The sequence below is a fragment of the Alligator mississippiensis genome, chromosome 2 (genome assembly GCF_030867095.1).
Source record: "Alligator mississippiensis isolate rAllMis1 chromosome 2, rAllMis1, whole genome shotgun sequence".
In the NCBI taxonomy this organism is placed as follows: domain Eukaryota; kingdom Metazoa; phylum Chordata; order Crocodylia; family Alligatoridae; genus Alligator; species Alligator mississippiensis.
In genome coordinates this window covers 176,349,782-176,362,648 of record NC_081825.1, presented here as the reverse complement: position 1 = coordinate 176,362,648, position 12,867 = coordinate 176,349,782, and the positions used below count along the sequence as shown (strand labels likewise).

The 12,867-nt window shown below is 55.5% G+C and overlaps 1 protein-coding gene across 6 annotated transcripts; it reads right to left on the bottom strand.

The window, feature by feature from the left end:
* Positions 1-548: 548 nt before the first annotated feature.
* LOC102568141 (calcium-binding protein 2) lies at positions 549-8,364 on the bottom strand. 6 transcript variants are annotated; one of them, XM_019496781.2, is made up of 6 exons: positions 7,549-8,364; positions 5,913-5,943; positions 4,615-4,758; positions 4,310-4,419; positions 4,003-4,150; positions 2,999-3,051 (listed from the first exon to the last, which is right to left on the bottom strand). In XM_019496781.2, exons 1-6 carry the CDS (start codon positions 7,876-7,878, stop codon positions 3,023-3,025), a joined length of 792 nt encoding a protein of 263 aa, XP_019352326.2. In that variant the 5' UTR covers positions 7,879-8,364; the 3' UTR covers positions 2,999-3,022. The 6 variants fall into 6 exon arrangements, with proteins under 6 accessions (XP_019352325.2, XP_019352323.2, XP_019352324.2 ...); XM_019496780.2 differs by having other exon boundaries at positions 549-4,150; XM_019496778.2 differs by having other exon boundaries at positions 549-4,150; positions 4,310-4,758.
* Positions 8,365-12,867: the final 4,503 nt, after the last annotated feature.

The following is a 12,867-nucleotide window of genomic DNA, read 5'->3' as shown; positions in this document are numbered from 1 at the left end:
GCGAGGTGGACACACTTGAAGGGAGAGAGAGGCTGCAACTAGATCTAGACAGACTACAAAAGTGGGCAGATGAGACTAGGATGGGGTTCAACGTAGACAAATGCAGGGTGCTGCACCTCGGGAGAAGGAATCCACAGCATACATACAGGCTGGGGAGTTCCCTTCTTGAAAGCACAGAGGCAGAAAGGGATCTTGGAATCATTATTGACTCCAAGATGAACACGAGCTGCCAATGCCAGACCACAGCCAGCAAGGCCAGCCATACCTTGTTATGCATCCAAAGTTGCATCTCAAGCCAGTCCAGAGAGGTGATACTCCCCCTCTATGCGACTTTGGTCAGGCCACAGTTGGAGTACTGCATCCAGTACTGGGCGCCGCACTTCAAAAGTGATGTGGCCAGCCTGGAGAGGGTTCAGAGGAGGGCCACACGCTTGGTGAGAGGGCAGCAGGACAGGCCCTATGAGGAGAGACTGAAGGACCTGAACCTGTTCAGCCTCAGCAAGAGGAGGCTGAGGGGAGACCTAGTGGCTGCCTACAAGCTCATCAGGGAAGATTGACAGCAAATAGGCAGAGCCCTTTTCTCCCCAGCACCACCTGGGGTGATGAGGAACAATGGTCATAAGCTGATGGAGAACAGGTTTAGGTTAGAGATCAGAAGGGAATATTTTACAGTTAGGGTTGCCAAAATCTGGAACCAACTTCCCAGGGAAGTGGTCCTCGCCCCTACCTTGGGCAAATTGAAGAGGAGGTTGGACGATCACCTGTCTGGGGTCTTGTGAATCCAGCATTCATTCCTGCCTGTGGCAGGGGGTCAGGCTAGATGATCTGTTCAGGTCCCTTCTGACCCTAGCTACTATGAAACTATGAAACTATGAAACTAGTTAGACTGTAAATGCTTTAAGGGGTTGCTTCTCAGCGTGCATTTGTGCAGTGCCCAGAACAACAGTCCTCAACCTCATTCAGTCCCCAAGCATGGGTCTGCACTCCTGTGTAAGGAACTCCCTATCCCCCAAGGCCTGCAGTGCAACCACAGAGCCCTAGGCCCAACCCTAGTGAGGCTTCTGTAGTTGCAGACTCCATTAGCCAAAGAGCCAGCAGGCAGGGACAGGAGCTGTATGGGAATGTGCTTCTTGCATGGGTCTGAGGTGCTGCTCTTGGTTGGTGCTATGGCCAATGGGATATGGGCATGGGTAGCAGAGTGGGAAGATGCTGCCATCCACTGCCTCCACATCCCTGCAGTGGATCTCCATGCTCTTGGGCACATCTCTTTCCCCATGGGAAGCATTTCCTTTACCTGTGTCTTCCTGTCCAGCTGGACAACACCCACTGACCTGACACTACATCTCCTCTGAAAGCTCTCAAACCTGGACAAGCTCTGAGGCGCAGGACTTCTGAGTGGATGTTCAAGTCACCTTGCTCCTGCCCTGAGATGGCTCCTGCCACTGTCCAGCCCCCACCGCCTCTGGTAAACTCCAGCCCTGGCCACATACAACTAATTGATCTAATACTGCAACCCTTCACCCCCTTAGAGTGGCCTGTCCCATATGGCTGAGAGGGGATGGAGATGCAGAGTAGACCAAGGCTGAGCAGGACATCAGGGACAGTGCTTGTACTCAAACCCAGGCTCTCCAGGGACCAGATCACCTAGCAGGGAGGAAGAGGCAGTAGGGGTGCAGCCCTTCCCTCAGGCAGAATTCCATGGAGAGCACTGCTGCCTCTCCCTGTAGTTCCCCCCACCCTCCTTCCCCACCACCATGAAGATTGGCTTCATCATCCCAGCCTGGCTCTCTGCAGCATGCACCAAGGCACTCCCTGCCAGGCTGTGCAGGGTCTCAGCTTTCCTCTCAGCACCTCAGCCAGAGCTGATTTTCAGCCTCCTTTTCCTCTTATGACAATTCATTCCAAGTCACTCTGAGTCCTGCCCCTGCCCCTGCCCCTGCCCCTGCCCTGCCAGTGAGAAGAGCTTACAGAGAATGAAAGGGAACTTTCTTTTGATGCTGAACAAGAAGCTTTATTATTATTTCACTTGCAGTAGAAACTACACAGTACATGACTAGGCCAGGGCCAGGCTGGGCCAACTGCTCTAGGTACCAAGTAACAGCATAAGCCCTGGCACAGTTCTGTCCTTCTCTCTGACTCAGCATAGGACTTCTGCTTGGAGCAGTCCCTGCCTGGCTTCCAGCTAGTGATTTAAAGACACATGGCACAGATACTTCCACTCATGTGGGTGGGGCAGAGCCCGTAAGTCAAGCCCCTTAGCTTGGATTCAGACCCAGGTCCAGAGAACTGCCCCTCTCCACCTGAATGAGGTGTTGACTCTGAACCCTAGTGATGGCAAATGAGAATGCTGATGCTATTAACTCTCTCGTTGCTGGCCATTAATCATCCAGCAAACTCAAGATTGTGGGCAGACCTCATATGGGGACAGGTTTTGGGTGATGCCTCCCTTCCATTCCCTTCCAATCTCCCTGCTGATGTGGGGCAGCCCCAAAACACAGGGTACTAAGCTGGAGATGGGGTGGGCTTGTGGGAGGGGACTGCCCTCCACTTAGGACTGTGGGGGGACAATGTTTTATAGGGAAGGAACCCTCTCTCTTGATCTGAGCTCCCTGGGATCCCTCCCAGGGGTGGGGGAGCAGAGCCTAGGGTCTGGCACAGAAAGCACACAACTCAGTGTCCTGCCAACCTCTTGACCCCTGAGCAGGACCACAATCAGGCAAGCCAGTCTAGGCCCCACCCTCTAGCTTCAAGCCCCGCCCTCTGGGCAGCAAGAAGAAGGGACCAAAAAAAGGACATGGTCCCAGGGCTGAACAGGTTGGGGGTCCCGTTAGTGAGGCCCATGAGGAATGAGGGATCTCAAGCAATCTTGCTGCTGGCCAGGACTAGTGCTGCTGGGGGTCAGGACCACAACGGGTCAGCAGATCCATGTCAAGCCCATTGGGTCCCTCTGAGGCAACATGGAGACAGCGGGGGGGAGGAGGGGGGGCAGGTCAACCAGCCCCCCCCCCCCCCCAAGTCATTGTTATCGGGAGGACAGCATCATCACGAACTCTGTGGGGGGAGGGGAGGAGACAAGTGGAGAGTAGGAGTGAGTGCACACTGGCCCCTGCCCACTCTGACTTGTGGCACAGGATCCCCCACCCTTCCCTTCCCCTCCCCCAACCCACAGCAAGCCAATGCCATCCCTGCAGCCAAGGGTGCATGCAAAATGCCTGGGTATCTACACTCTGTGGCTCCAGAGACCCCTCCTCACCATCCCACTAGCCAAAGCCCATCACTCATAGCCTGGCTATTTCAGTTAGTGCCTGCCCCCTGCCCCTGTCACCTAGGTTCATGACTGGGACAGACACTTGGCTGGGACGGTTGTCCGGGATGCTCTTTCCTTGAGCAGGGGGGCTGGACTAGATGCCCTTGTGAGGTCCCTTTCAGCCCTATTTTCCCATGACCATAGGAATGATAACTGAGCCATGTGACTGGGCTCCAGCTGGGGAGCTTGGGGCTATGGGGCCATGGGAAGTGGAACAAGAGCCCAGGGCAGCCACAGGCCATGGGTCATAAGTTTTCCTCCATCGTCCAACATGGACCATACCCCTCCAGCCCCACATGAGTCCGCACAACCCCTTTCCATCTTCCTCCGCCTACCTGTTCTAGCACTGGTTGTCCTCCCCACCCCTCCAACCTGCCCCTCAGGGCTCCCCAAGCCTAGGGGGCACGGGGGCTAACCTGGACAGGAGTCCCGGGCACTGATTAAGGAGTGGTGAAAATTGTCACCACTTCCCAGCATGGAGAGCTCTCCTGTTACACCTCTGTCTGGAGGTCTAGGGCTAGAGGGCTCTTGGGCTGGGGTCTCTGCAGTTAGTATAGCATTAGCTAGTGCAAGGATCAGACTACTGTAAGATCCAGGCAAGGGCAGGAGGTTGACCTGGGGATCAGGGCTGAGGGAGGGGCTGCTCCCTGGGGACTAGGGTGGGGATTCTTGGGCCCAGGGGGCCACAGCCTCACCATCAAAGTCAACATGGCCATCCCCATTGAGGTCCACATCCTGCAGGATCTCCTCCACCTCCTGGATCTTGAGTTGCTCCCCAAGGAGGGCGGAGATGGCGTCCTTCAGCTCCATGCTGCTAATCTCCCCATCTCCATCCATGTCAAACTGTGTGGAGGGCAGAGAGCAGGAGGCTGAGCTCAGGGTGGCTAAACTGGGACCTCTGCCCCCTATGCCCATGCCGAAGACACTCACACCCCCCTCCCCTATACCTTGGTCCCCACCCCACGCCCCATGCCAAGCCCTAGCATCCCCCCTAACCAATACCTCACGGAAGGCAATCTTCAGCTCCCGGACACCCACCATGTGGGCCGTCTCCTCCCTTAGCTTTGGCCCCATCATGTCCACAAAGTCCTCAAAGTCCACGCGGCCACCCACTGCACAGGGCACACAAGCAATTAGAGACGCTTGCATGTTTTGCAGAGGCAATCCACAGCAGGGCAGCATGAAGGAGGGGTCTGTCTGGGGCAGAGACCCAAGCAAGGACAGCATGGGAGGAGGGGTTTGTCTGGGGAAGGGACCCATGGAGTGGGCAGTGTGGAAGGAGGGTACAGAAGGCAGGCCAAGCTTACTCCTCATCTTGATGTGCTGAGAGATCTCGATGAGCTCCATCTCGGTAGGCATATAGCCCATTGTCCGCATGCAAGGGCCCAGGTCCTTGTAGCTGATGTAGCCATCCTGGTCTGTATCAAACTCCTTGAAGGCATCTAGCAGCTCTGCCAGGGGAAAGATCCGGGGACCCCCTCAGTGCTGGCACACAGAAAACACCATCCTGACCCTAAGTGAATCCCCTGGGAGGGTCTGCAGAACCAACTCCCCAAAATTTCCAAGGCCAAGTCCTCACAGGGTCCCTCCCTATCACTTTTATTCTTCTTAACTAATACTCTTGTCCCAAATGACATGGGAGCCAGTGCCTGGAGAGGCTGGGATCAGTAGTGTAACTGAGGGAAGGAAGAAGACCAGGGCAGAAGCCCCAAACCTTGTGGGAGGGGCACAAGAATAGCCACAACCCCACTGGCGGCAGAGCGTACCTCAACAGTCAGCACCGGAGCAGCCGGCACTCCTCCAAAAACTGCAGTTGCCCCGGGCACAGAGTTGCCCTGCTACCCCTGGCTGGGATGCAGCATGAGAGGCTTGGGGATGGGACAGGGCACCCCTGGTTCCCGCCTTGGGAGTTTTTTTTCTCATAATGCCCTGGGTGTGGGCAATGCTAATGCAGCAGTCACCCAAGATCTTCTGCTGCAAGCAGCGTCGTAGGGAGCAGGGATCAAGTGAGGCGACCGCCCTGGGCACTGCAGCAAAGGGGTGTCAACAGGCACTGTCCAGGTGGGGCAGGGTGCGGGACACAGCCACAAGCAGTTTATTTGGTGGGGCATGGGGACAGGAGAAGACAGCACCCGCTGCTGGGTGCAATCCCAGAGAAGCATGGGAGGGGCATCTGCCCTCCAGATCTGTGCTTGAGGCAAGGGTGGGGTGCCGATGTGGGCTTTCCCCAGGTGCCAAACTTCCTTGCCACAGTACTGGCTGCGAAAAAGGTTGGCAGGTAGGGCTACTTAGGGGGCAGCTCTGCCCAGGGGTGGCAGAGAAAGAGTGCCCCTTGTGAGGCTTCACAGCTTGAGGTGTACGTAAAAATGCAGCTCCACCATGGGCACCAGGCCCTGTGTCCCTCCCAGGGGCCCGTGCCCACCCTTTGAGGGGGCTGGGCATGGCGGCATGACAGCACTAGGCTCATGACTGAACCCCTCCTGGTTTGACCCAGAGGTCAACCCCTGCCCTGGCCACAAAGCTTCCATCCAGCCTGCCTCCTCCCAAACATCCCCAGGGGCTAAAATACAGACTCCCTCCCCCGCAGCCCATCATGCCAACTCACCATCTATCTCCTCCGGGGAAAGCTCCCTCTCCTGGGACAGAAAGGAAAGGGAGCAGTTAGACCCTGGGGCAGATGTCCCAAATACCCCCACTGCAAATGCCCCACCCCCATGCAGAGCCAGTGTCAGGGAACCACAGGGCATCATGCCCGTTAGGGGGGGTGGGGTCTGTGGTCCCAGGGGACATGAGCAGCTCAGGGCTCATGGCCTAAGCCAGACAGCAGCTTCCCACTAATCACCTCGTGCCACTCACCCCCGTTTCCCTTTATAGCTCGATCTCTTTTCACCTTCCCCACTAAGACGCCATCATCCGTTAAGAGCGGGATCAGCATGGGCCAAGGGCCAGGAGCATGCCACATGGGCAGCAGCAACAGCCCTTTGCTCCTGCCCTGACCAGCCTGCCCCAGACAGTCCAGGACCCCTTCTCCACCCCCTGGGCAAGTAGCCCCTACCATGATGCTGGAACAGGGCCAGCAACCTCTGCAGGGGAAAAGCCCACCCCCCACTCCCTCTGGCCTGAGGAGCCAGTACCCTGCACCCAGACAAGGAGCCTCTTCCTCACTTTGTGGCCAGTCCCCCCAACACCCTGGACTTGAGGACAAAAGCCCTGCTCCATTTCTGCCCCACTCCAAACCAACCTGGCTCCTGTCTGGATCCAGCCCTCATCCAGATTTCCAGGCTGGGGGAAGCAGGGTGCCACTGGAGGAGCAAGTATGTCAGGGGTGGGGGGAGGAGTACCATCTATGAGCATGGACCGCACCATGGTGTGCTGCCCCCAGGGAGGGTGGCAAGAGCAGGGGATGGGGTACTGAGCCTGTGTAACCTTCACAGAGAAGCCACAGAAGCAGGTGACAAAAGCTGGCCAAAATTAACCTCCTGAAGGCAGGATTAGGAAGATTGCAGCAAAGCTGTGATCTCCAGCCCTGGCCTGGGCAGCCTGGCGCAGCTCCCAGCTCCCGCCCTTTGCTCCTAGCAGCCATTGCCTTGCTATTCCAGCACCAGGTCCCTGCTCTGGGCTAACAGGATTTGCCAGGCTCCTGGCAGATAGCTCAGAGGGGCCTATTCACCCCAGCTAGTCAAGGTGGCAGGGTCCTAGCACACTGGTGGGACAGGAGGCAGAGGAAACACTACGTGAGGGAGGAGACAGGTACTGTCCCTACCAGGGTCTGAGTCAAGCTGGCCAGCTCTGGGAGCCAATTGAGCCATGGGTGGTAGCCCAGTCTTCAGGCCAATGAGACAGACCTTGTTCTTAATGGGACATGCCAGTCAGACAGCTCCCTCCCTAGAGCAGGACTGGGTTCCCAGGGCACCTACCACTTTCCTTCCTCTCAAGCACTTGCCTTAACAGAGATGTGCCCCTGAAGATGCCCACTACCTTGCCCCCAATAGACTACCCCTACCCCACCCCAGACCACCACCAGTGGTCATGCCCACTCAGCCACATGTGCCCCACAGAGCTGCCCCACTACACCCCAGCAGCCCCCCAACAGGCACCATTATCCCTGCCAAAATGCCCACTGCCTCCCCCACCTGCACAGCTCCCCACACCATCCACTCCCCTTGCAGAGCCCAAATGCCCCTCAGATCTCTGTCCTGGTGCATCCCTTGGCCTGCCCCACCCCAGTGCCCATGGCACACCTTGCCAAAGACGGTGTTGAGGAAAGGCGAGTAGACCTTGATGGCAGCAGCGTTGGGGTCGCTGTGGCCCTTCTTGCTGCTCTTGTGCATGTGGCCAGTGTGCGCGTTGGAGCGGGTCTCTGAGCCAGGGCTCTTGCTGGCTTTGGGCTCCTCCTTGTCCTTGGGGGGCTTCTCCCCCACTTCTCCCACCTTGCCCTTGCCCAGGATCTCAGCCTCTTTGTGTGTGTCCTTTTCAGCCTTGCTTGGCTGCTTGCGTGGCATGAGGCTGGACACCGGGGCGCAGTGGACAGGCAGCCGGGCACCTCTGGAACAGGCAGAGAGCAAGGGCATGGGACAGCAGCACCTTAAGAAGGAGTCAAGAAAATCCTCTTAACTCCCTCCACCCCCCACCCCCACCAACAGGAGGGGAGATGGCCAGGGGGCAAAGCCAATTAGTAGGGATTAGAGAGTAGTACAAGGAGCTCTGTGCCACGCGGCTCTGTGTGTCCTCACTCCCCTGCCCCCAACCCCACATGGCCCCATGTCCCCTCAGCACCACTCCTCCACTGTCCCACGTGCCCGCACCAGGTCCATGTGCCCTCACCATCACCACTCCCCTGTGACTCTCTGCCCTCACCCTTGCTCTCCAACAGCTCCATGTCACTACACCGCCTCCCTCCCACCGTGGCTCCACAACCCATCCCCACAACTTGCCCCCTTTCTATCTGCCTTTTCACTCCTCCCTATCCCCACGTACCCCCTACATTGCAATCAGGGCTCCTGCACCACTGCTTCCCCCTGCTCTGCCCCCTACATGTTCCATCCCAGGGCCATCTCTCACCCTGCCTGCACCCTCTGCTGGCAGGGGCCCAGCAATCACATGCTATCCCAGCTGTGTGCCAGCTCCATCCCAGTCCTGCCAGCAGATAGGGGACCCTCCCTACTGGGAAAGGCAGGTCTGGACAGTGTAGGCTAAGGTCCTTTCTAATATCAGAGCCCCTGACAGGGGCTGGGTAGCACAGGATCTACCCCCTCTCTGATGTCTCTGCCCTTTCTGCTAGGCAGAGTATATTATTTCTACTGGTTATTTATGTGATCCGGCAGGCAAATCGGGAACCCACACCCCCAGGAGGAGTCTGGCACAGCCCCACAGCCCTCCTGGGGGTGCAGACGAACCCCCAATCTGCCTGACGGATGGAAGGAGGCTGGTGCTGCCAGCTGGAGCCAGTGGCAGCACGGATCTTCCCAGCGCTGGGTGGCAGGAGCAGCCTCCTGTCATCCGGCAGGCAGATTGGGGGCTCGTTGCACCCCCAGGAGGGCTGCAGGGGCTGTGCTGGAATCCTTCCTGGCGCTGGGTGGCAGGAGCTTCCTGGCACCATCCCAGGTGGCAGGAGCAGCCTCCTGTGATCCCACAGGCTGATTGGGGCCCCCCACAGCCACAGGAGGGCTGCGGGGTCTGTGCCAGACTGCTCCTGGGGGTGCAGGCCCCCAATCTGCCTGCCGGATCACAGGAGGCTGGTACTGCTGGCTGGGACTGGTGCTGGACACAGCCCGTGCCAGGAAGATCAGTGATCCCACTACACCAGCCTGCAGCACCAGCTTCCTGTCATCCGGCAGGCAGATTGGGGGCTCACCCGCACCCCCGGGAGGGCTGCAGGGCCTGTGCCAGACTCCTCCTGGGGGTGTGGGCCCCAATCTGCCTGCCGGATGACAAGAGGCTGGTGCTGCCAGCTGGGGCCAGTGGCAGCACTGATCTTCCCGGCACTGGGTGCAGAATAGTATATGGGCAAAATGTTGAAACAGCATTGAAACAGTGAAACAGTTTTGATGACACAAAATGAAACAGTGCTTTTGAAATGAAACAAAACTCGAAATGAAACACTGTCCCATCCAAACGTCGAAAAGGAAGTCCAAGCGAAGTGGCGCCATTTCGCACAGCCCTAGCATTTAATACCACCACCTTGGCTCACTTGCACTACTCCCTTCAGCCACTGGGTGTCTCCACACGCAAGCAGAGGATGGTCCCTGGTGAGCAATGGAAGCCAAGCTGAAACTTGAACTGTGTGCCTTGGCCTGGCCCTCTGCATTGTCAACAGAGCTTCCTTCCTGAGATCAGGAATTCCACAGAGCATGACAGGAAATGCTTAACGAAGACATTTCCTTACGAGTTTCCTAAATACCTGCTAATTTAAGATCAGAACAATCAGCCGGATAAAGGATAATGCACAGAAAAACCACAAAGGTTTGCTGCATTCAGGCAAGGGCCTACAGGCAAAAACTGTGTTCCCTTACCATGTGATGGGGCACACAGGGAGGAGCCGGAGAACACAACATTGAGCTTCCTGCTTTGCCCCTGCTATGCTGCTTTCCGTCTCAGAGACCTGCTTGCTCCTCCTCAAGAAGAGAGGGAAATGCAAAAGTACTGACTGCTTCCTCTGCTGAGGGGTCTAGTTGAAATGCTATTGTGGCCCTTTCCATGCAGGATCTAAGGAGCTGTAGTTCACTTTACAGAGTGAGACTTACAAGGTCAACAGTTTTATCACCTTCCCTGTTATTCCAAAGCCAACAGCTCATAGCAGAAACAGAAACTCTTTCATAATAGGATCCTTTTTAATGGGGCAAGGGGCTTGTATTACTTATTTAAAATCTTTTTAGACAAAAAAGATCTGCACATCCTATGATCAAAGTTTCTCCTAAGCAGAAGGCTGGTACAAATAAATCTAAGAAGTTATAAAACCAACGGGCTGTTGTCACCTTAAGTGTAGGAGAGGAATTCATATACTACCCAGAAAAGATGAGAGGTATAGAGCTCTTTTTTTCCACTTGCTGCAAAGAGGAACTTGCTGTCCTCTTTTAGGACGCTTTGGAGGATGGCATTTGAAAGTGGAAAGAGGTTTTCCTAAGATAGGCAGAAGCTAATAAACACCCTGTGTGAACCTACAGAGAAGGAAAAGAAAAGATCCTCCCCATTCAGTTTACACAAAGCTGTGGTTTTAGCTAAAGATCCCTGCAGAGGGGAGAGAGAATATTTTTGAAAGCACAGACTGGTATAACTCTGGGTTCCCTCGGAGCTGCTAGACCACAGTGCTCCGAGCTAGCAGCCTCTGAGCAAAACTGAAACGTTTTTACAGCAGCAGCTGTTCACCGGAAAGCCTTCTCTTCATCTGAGAATGCCCTGAGGTTTTCCAAAAGACTGTATTTTTGTATGTGGCTGAGACACTGAGAAGCTGACACCCAGATGGAATAATTCCTAGCATCTTCCAAACTGGCCAGGGAACAGTTTTTCCTTTGGAACACACCATTAACGAAAAGAACAACAACAAAAAACTACAGGAAAACGCCCTGCAATTTGCCAAACTCTAAGAAAGAGTGGGAGTTATTTATAAGTCATTCTATTGTCAGATTGGCTGGGCCTTAGCTGGAAGACAATATGGACAAAGCAAGAACAGACTTAAGGGTCAGGATCTGGAAGAGAGACTCTGGTCTATAACCATCAGATGTCCTCAGAGCTAATATAGGACCCCCAGGCAGATGGGGACTGCTTTGCCTGTATTTGTGGCAGTCGTTTTGGAAGTGTTGGCCAGCACTCCCACGTTCCCTTCAGTTTCCTCATAGAAGATCTGTGGAAGCATCTCAATCAAAAGAAGCAACATTTTAATGCAAAGAGAAGTGACACTATGACACCTGTAGATCCCTCAGAGAATTGCATCTCCTCAGCCCACAGGGAAATGGTAGAGACTAGTAAGAGCCCTAGGAGAAGCTGTAAGTGATCACAAACAGGTAGCACATGAGCATTACTGAGCAGACACCTAGGAATCCCCAACTGGAAAGATGTCCAGGTTGCTAAGTCCACCACCCTGCAACCACAAGGATCCATAACAACATCTGCCCAACATCTGCCCTGATCACAAGGATCCATAACATCTGCCCTCTCATACACGACAGCCTCAACATGCCCCCTGACATCCTATAGTCATCCCGTTTGTCAGGTTAAGTGTTGGTATAGCAAGAAATGAAGCGTTGTGGGATTGCCAGATTTAGGATTGCAAGTCTTTGATGCCCACCTCCACTCCCCGCCTCCTCAGCCCTGTTTACAGTAATGGTGGACTGTCATAAATTGGAACTGTTTTCAGCCATGCCTGGGGATTTGACCATCCATGCAGCCAGGACCTGGAACAGCCTGTCACCAGGAGGAGTGTGAGAGGGGGGACCTGTCTAGCTTTAAGGTGGAGCTGGATCAATGTCCATGCAACACGGCTGCCTGTAAGAGCAAAATCTGGTCTTGGTGTCCCAGGAGGCCCCCTCCCATCCCCATAGTAACTAAGACCTTTCCCAAAAGCTGGCAGCATCAGGTCCAGAGCTGGAAGAAACTGCCACAAGACTGGGACCCTCAGCGTGGCTATACAGGCAGGGGTACACCAAGGTCTTGTCTGCTCTGGTGATCCTTGGAAGGCTTCACACAGCCACACTAACCCCGGTGCCTCTGGCCCCACAAGTGCCCACAGCACCAGGGCATTTGCTCAACACGAGAAGAGAATCCACTCCCTGTTCTGTCTGATCTCAACTCTGCATTGGCACTAAGGGGGCATCATCTTTATGCCTGTCATAGGATGGGCCCAGCCTCCTCAGGCTCCCTCTGGCTCTGCTGCCTGTAGCCCTGAGGTGCCCTTGTGGCAGTGGGGAAGAGCTGGAAGGGAGCAGTGCTCTGGGGCAAACAGCGGTCCATAAGGCACCAGCAGCTGACACTCAAGATCCATGCCACATGATCCAGGGACACACAGGGGCCAGAGTGGCACCAATAATCAAACTCAATAAGGCCCATATACATCCTGCCTTCCCACCTGGGCCCTCCAAGTCCTTCATTGCTGCTGCTGAGCATGGGCCAAATATCCATGCCCTCTCAGTACACCCCTTTGAACTCCTCACCTCTGTGAAGTTGCGGACCAGCCCCAGAGCAGAGACAGGCAAGGTTTCTGACCAGTGGAGTTGCCTTCTTATTTGGGACAGCAGAGGCAGGCATCACAGACCCAGACAAACATGCACAACCCGATGACAGCAGCCAACAGCAGACTTCTGGCTCTTGCCTGAGGAGGACATGAGCACGTCCCTTTGCTGGGGCCCAGCTGGGGATGGGTTAGACAGGGGTGATGCTGCTGGGAGCAGGGGTTGGATTAGATGTGACCTCCTGAGTGCATTCCCAGCCCTATTTCCTCAGATTCTGTTTCTCTGGAGCTCACCCCAGATGAGGCCACCTCTCACCCTCTTTCTTCTGCCTAGCACAGCTTCTCCATCATGGCAAACACCCCCTCTGCTGGGGTGATGCTCACAGTTGCGGCTCCC

Bases quoted from the DNA above. Each gene is read 5' to 3' on its own strand.
- LOC102568141 (XM_019496777.2), bottom strand. From the start codon at position 7,878: ATGCCCTTGCTCTCTGCCTGTTCCAGAGGTGCCCGGCTGCCTGTCCAC. The intron at 5,944-7,548 runs GTGTGCCATGGG...TTTCTGTCCCAG, and splicing joins TCAACACCGTCTTTGGCAAG to GAGAGGGAGCTTTCCCCGGA. The intron at 4,759-5,912 runs GTGAGTTGGCAT...TTCCCCTGGCAG, and splicing joins TTCCCCGGAGGAGATAGATG to AGCTGCTAGATGCCTTCAAG.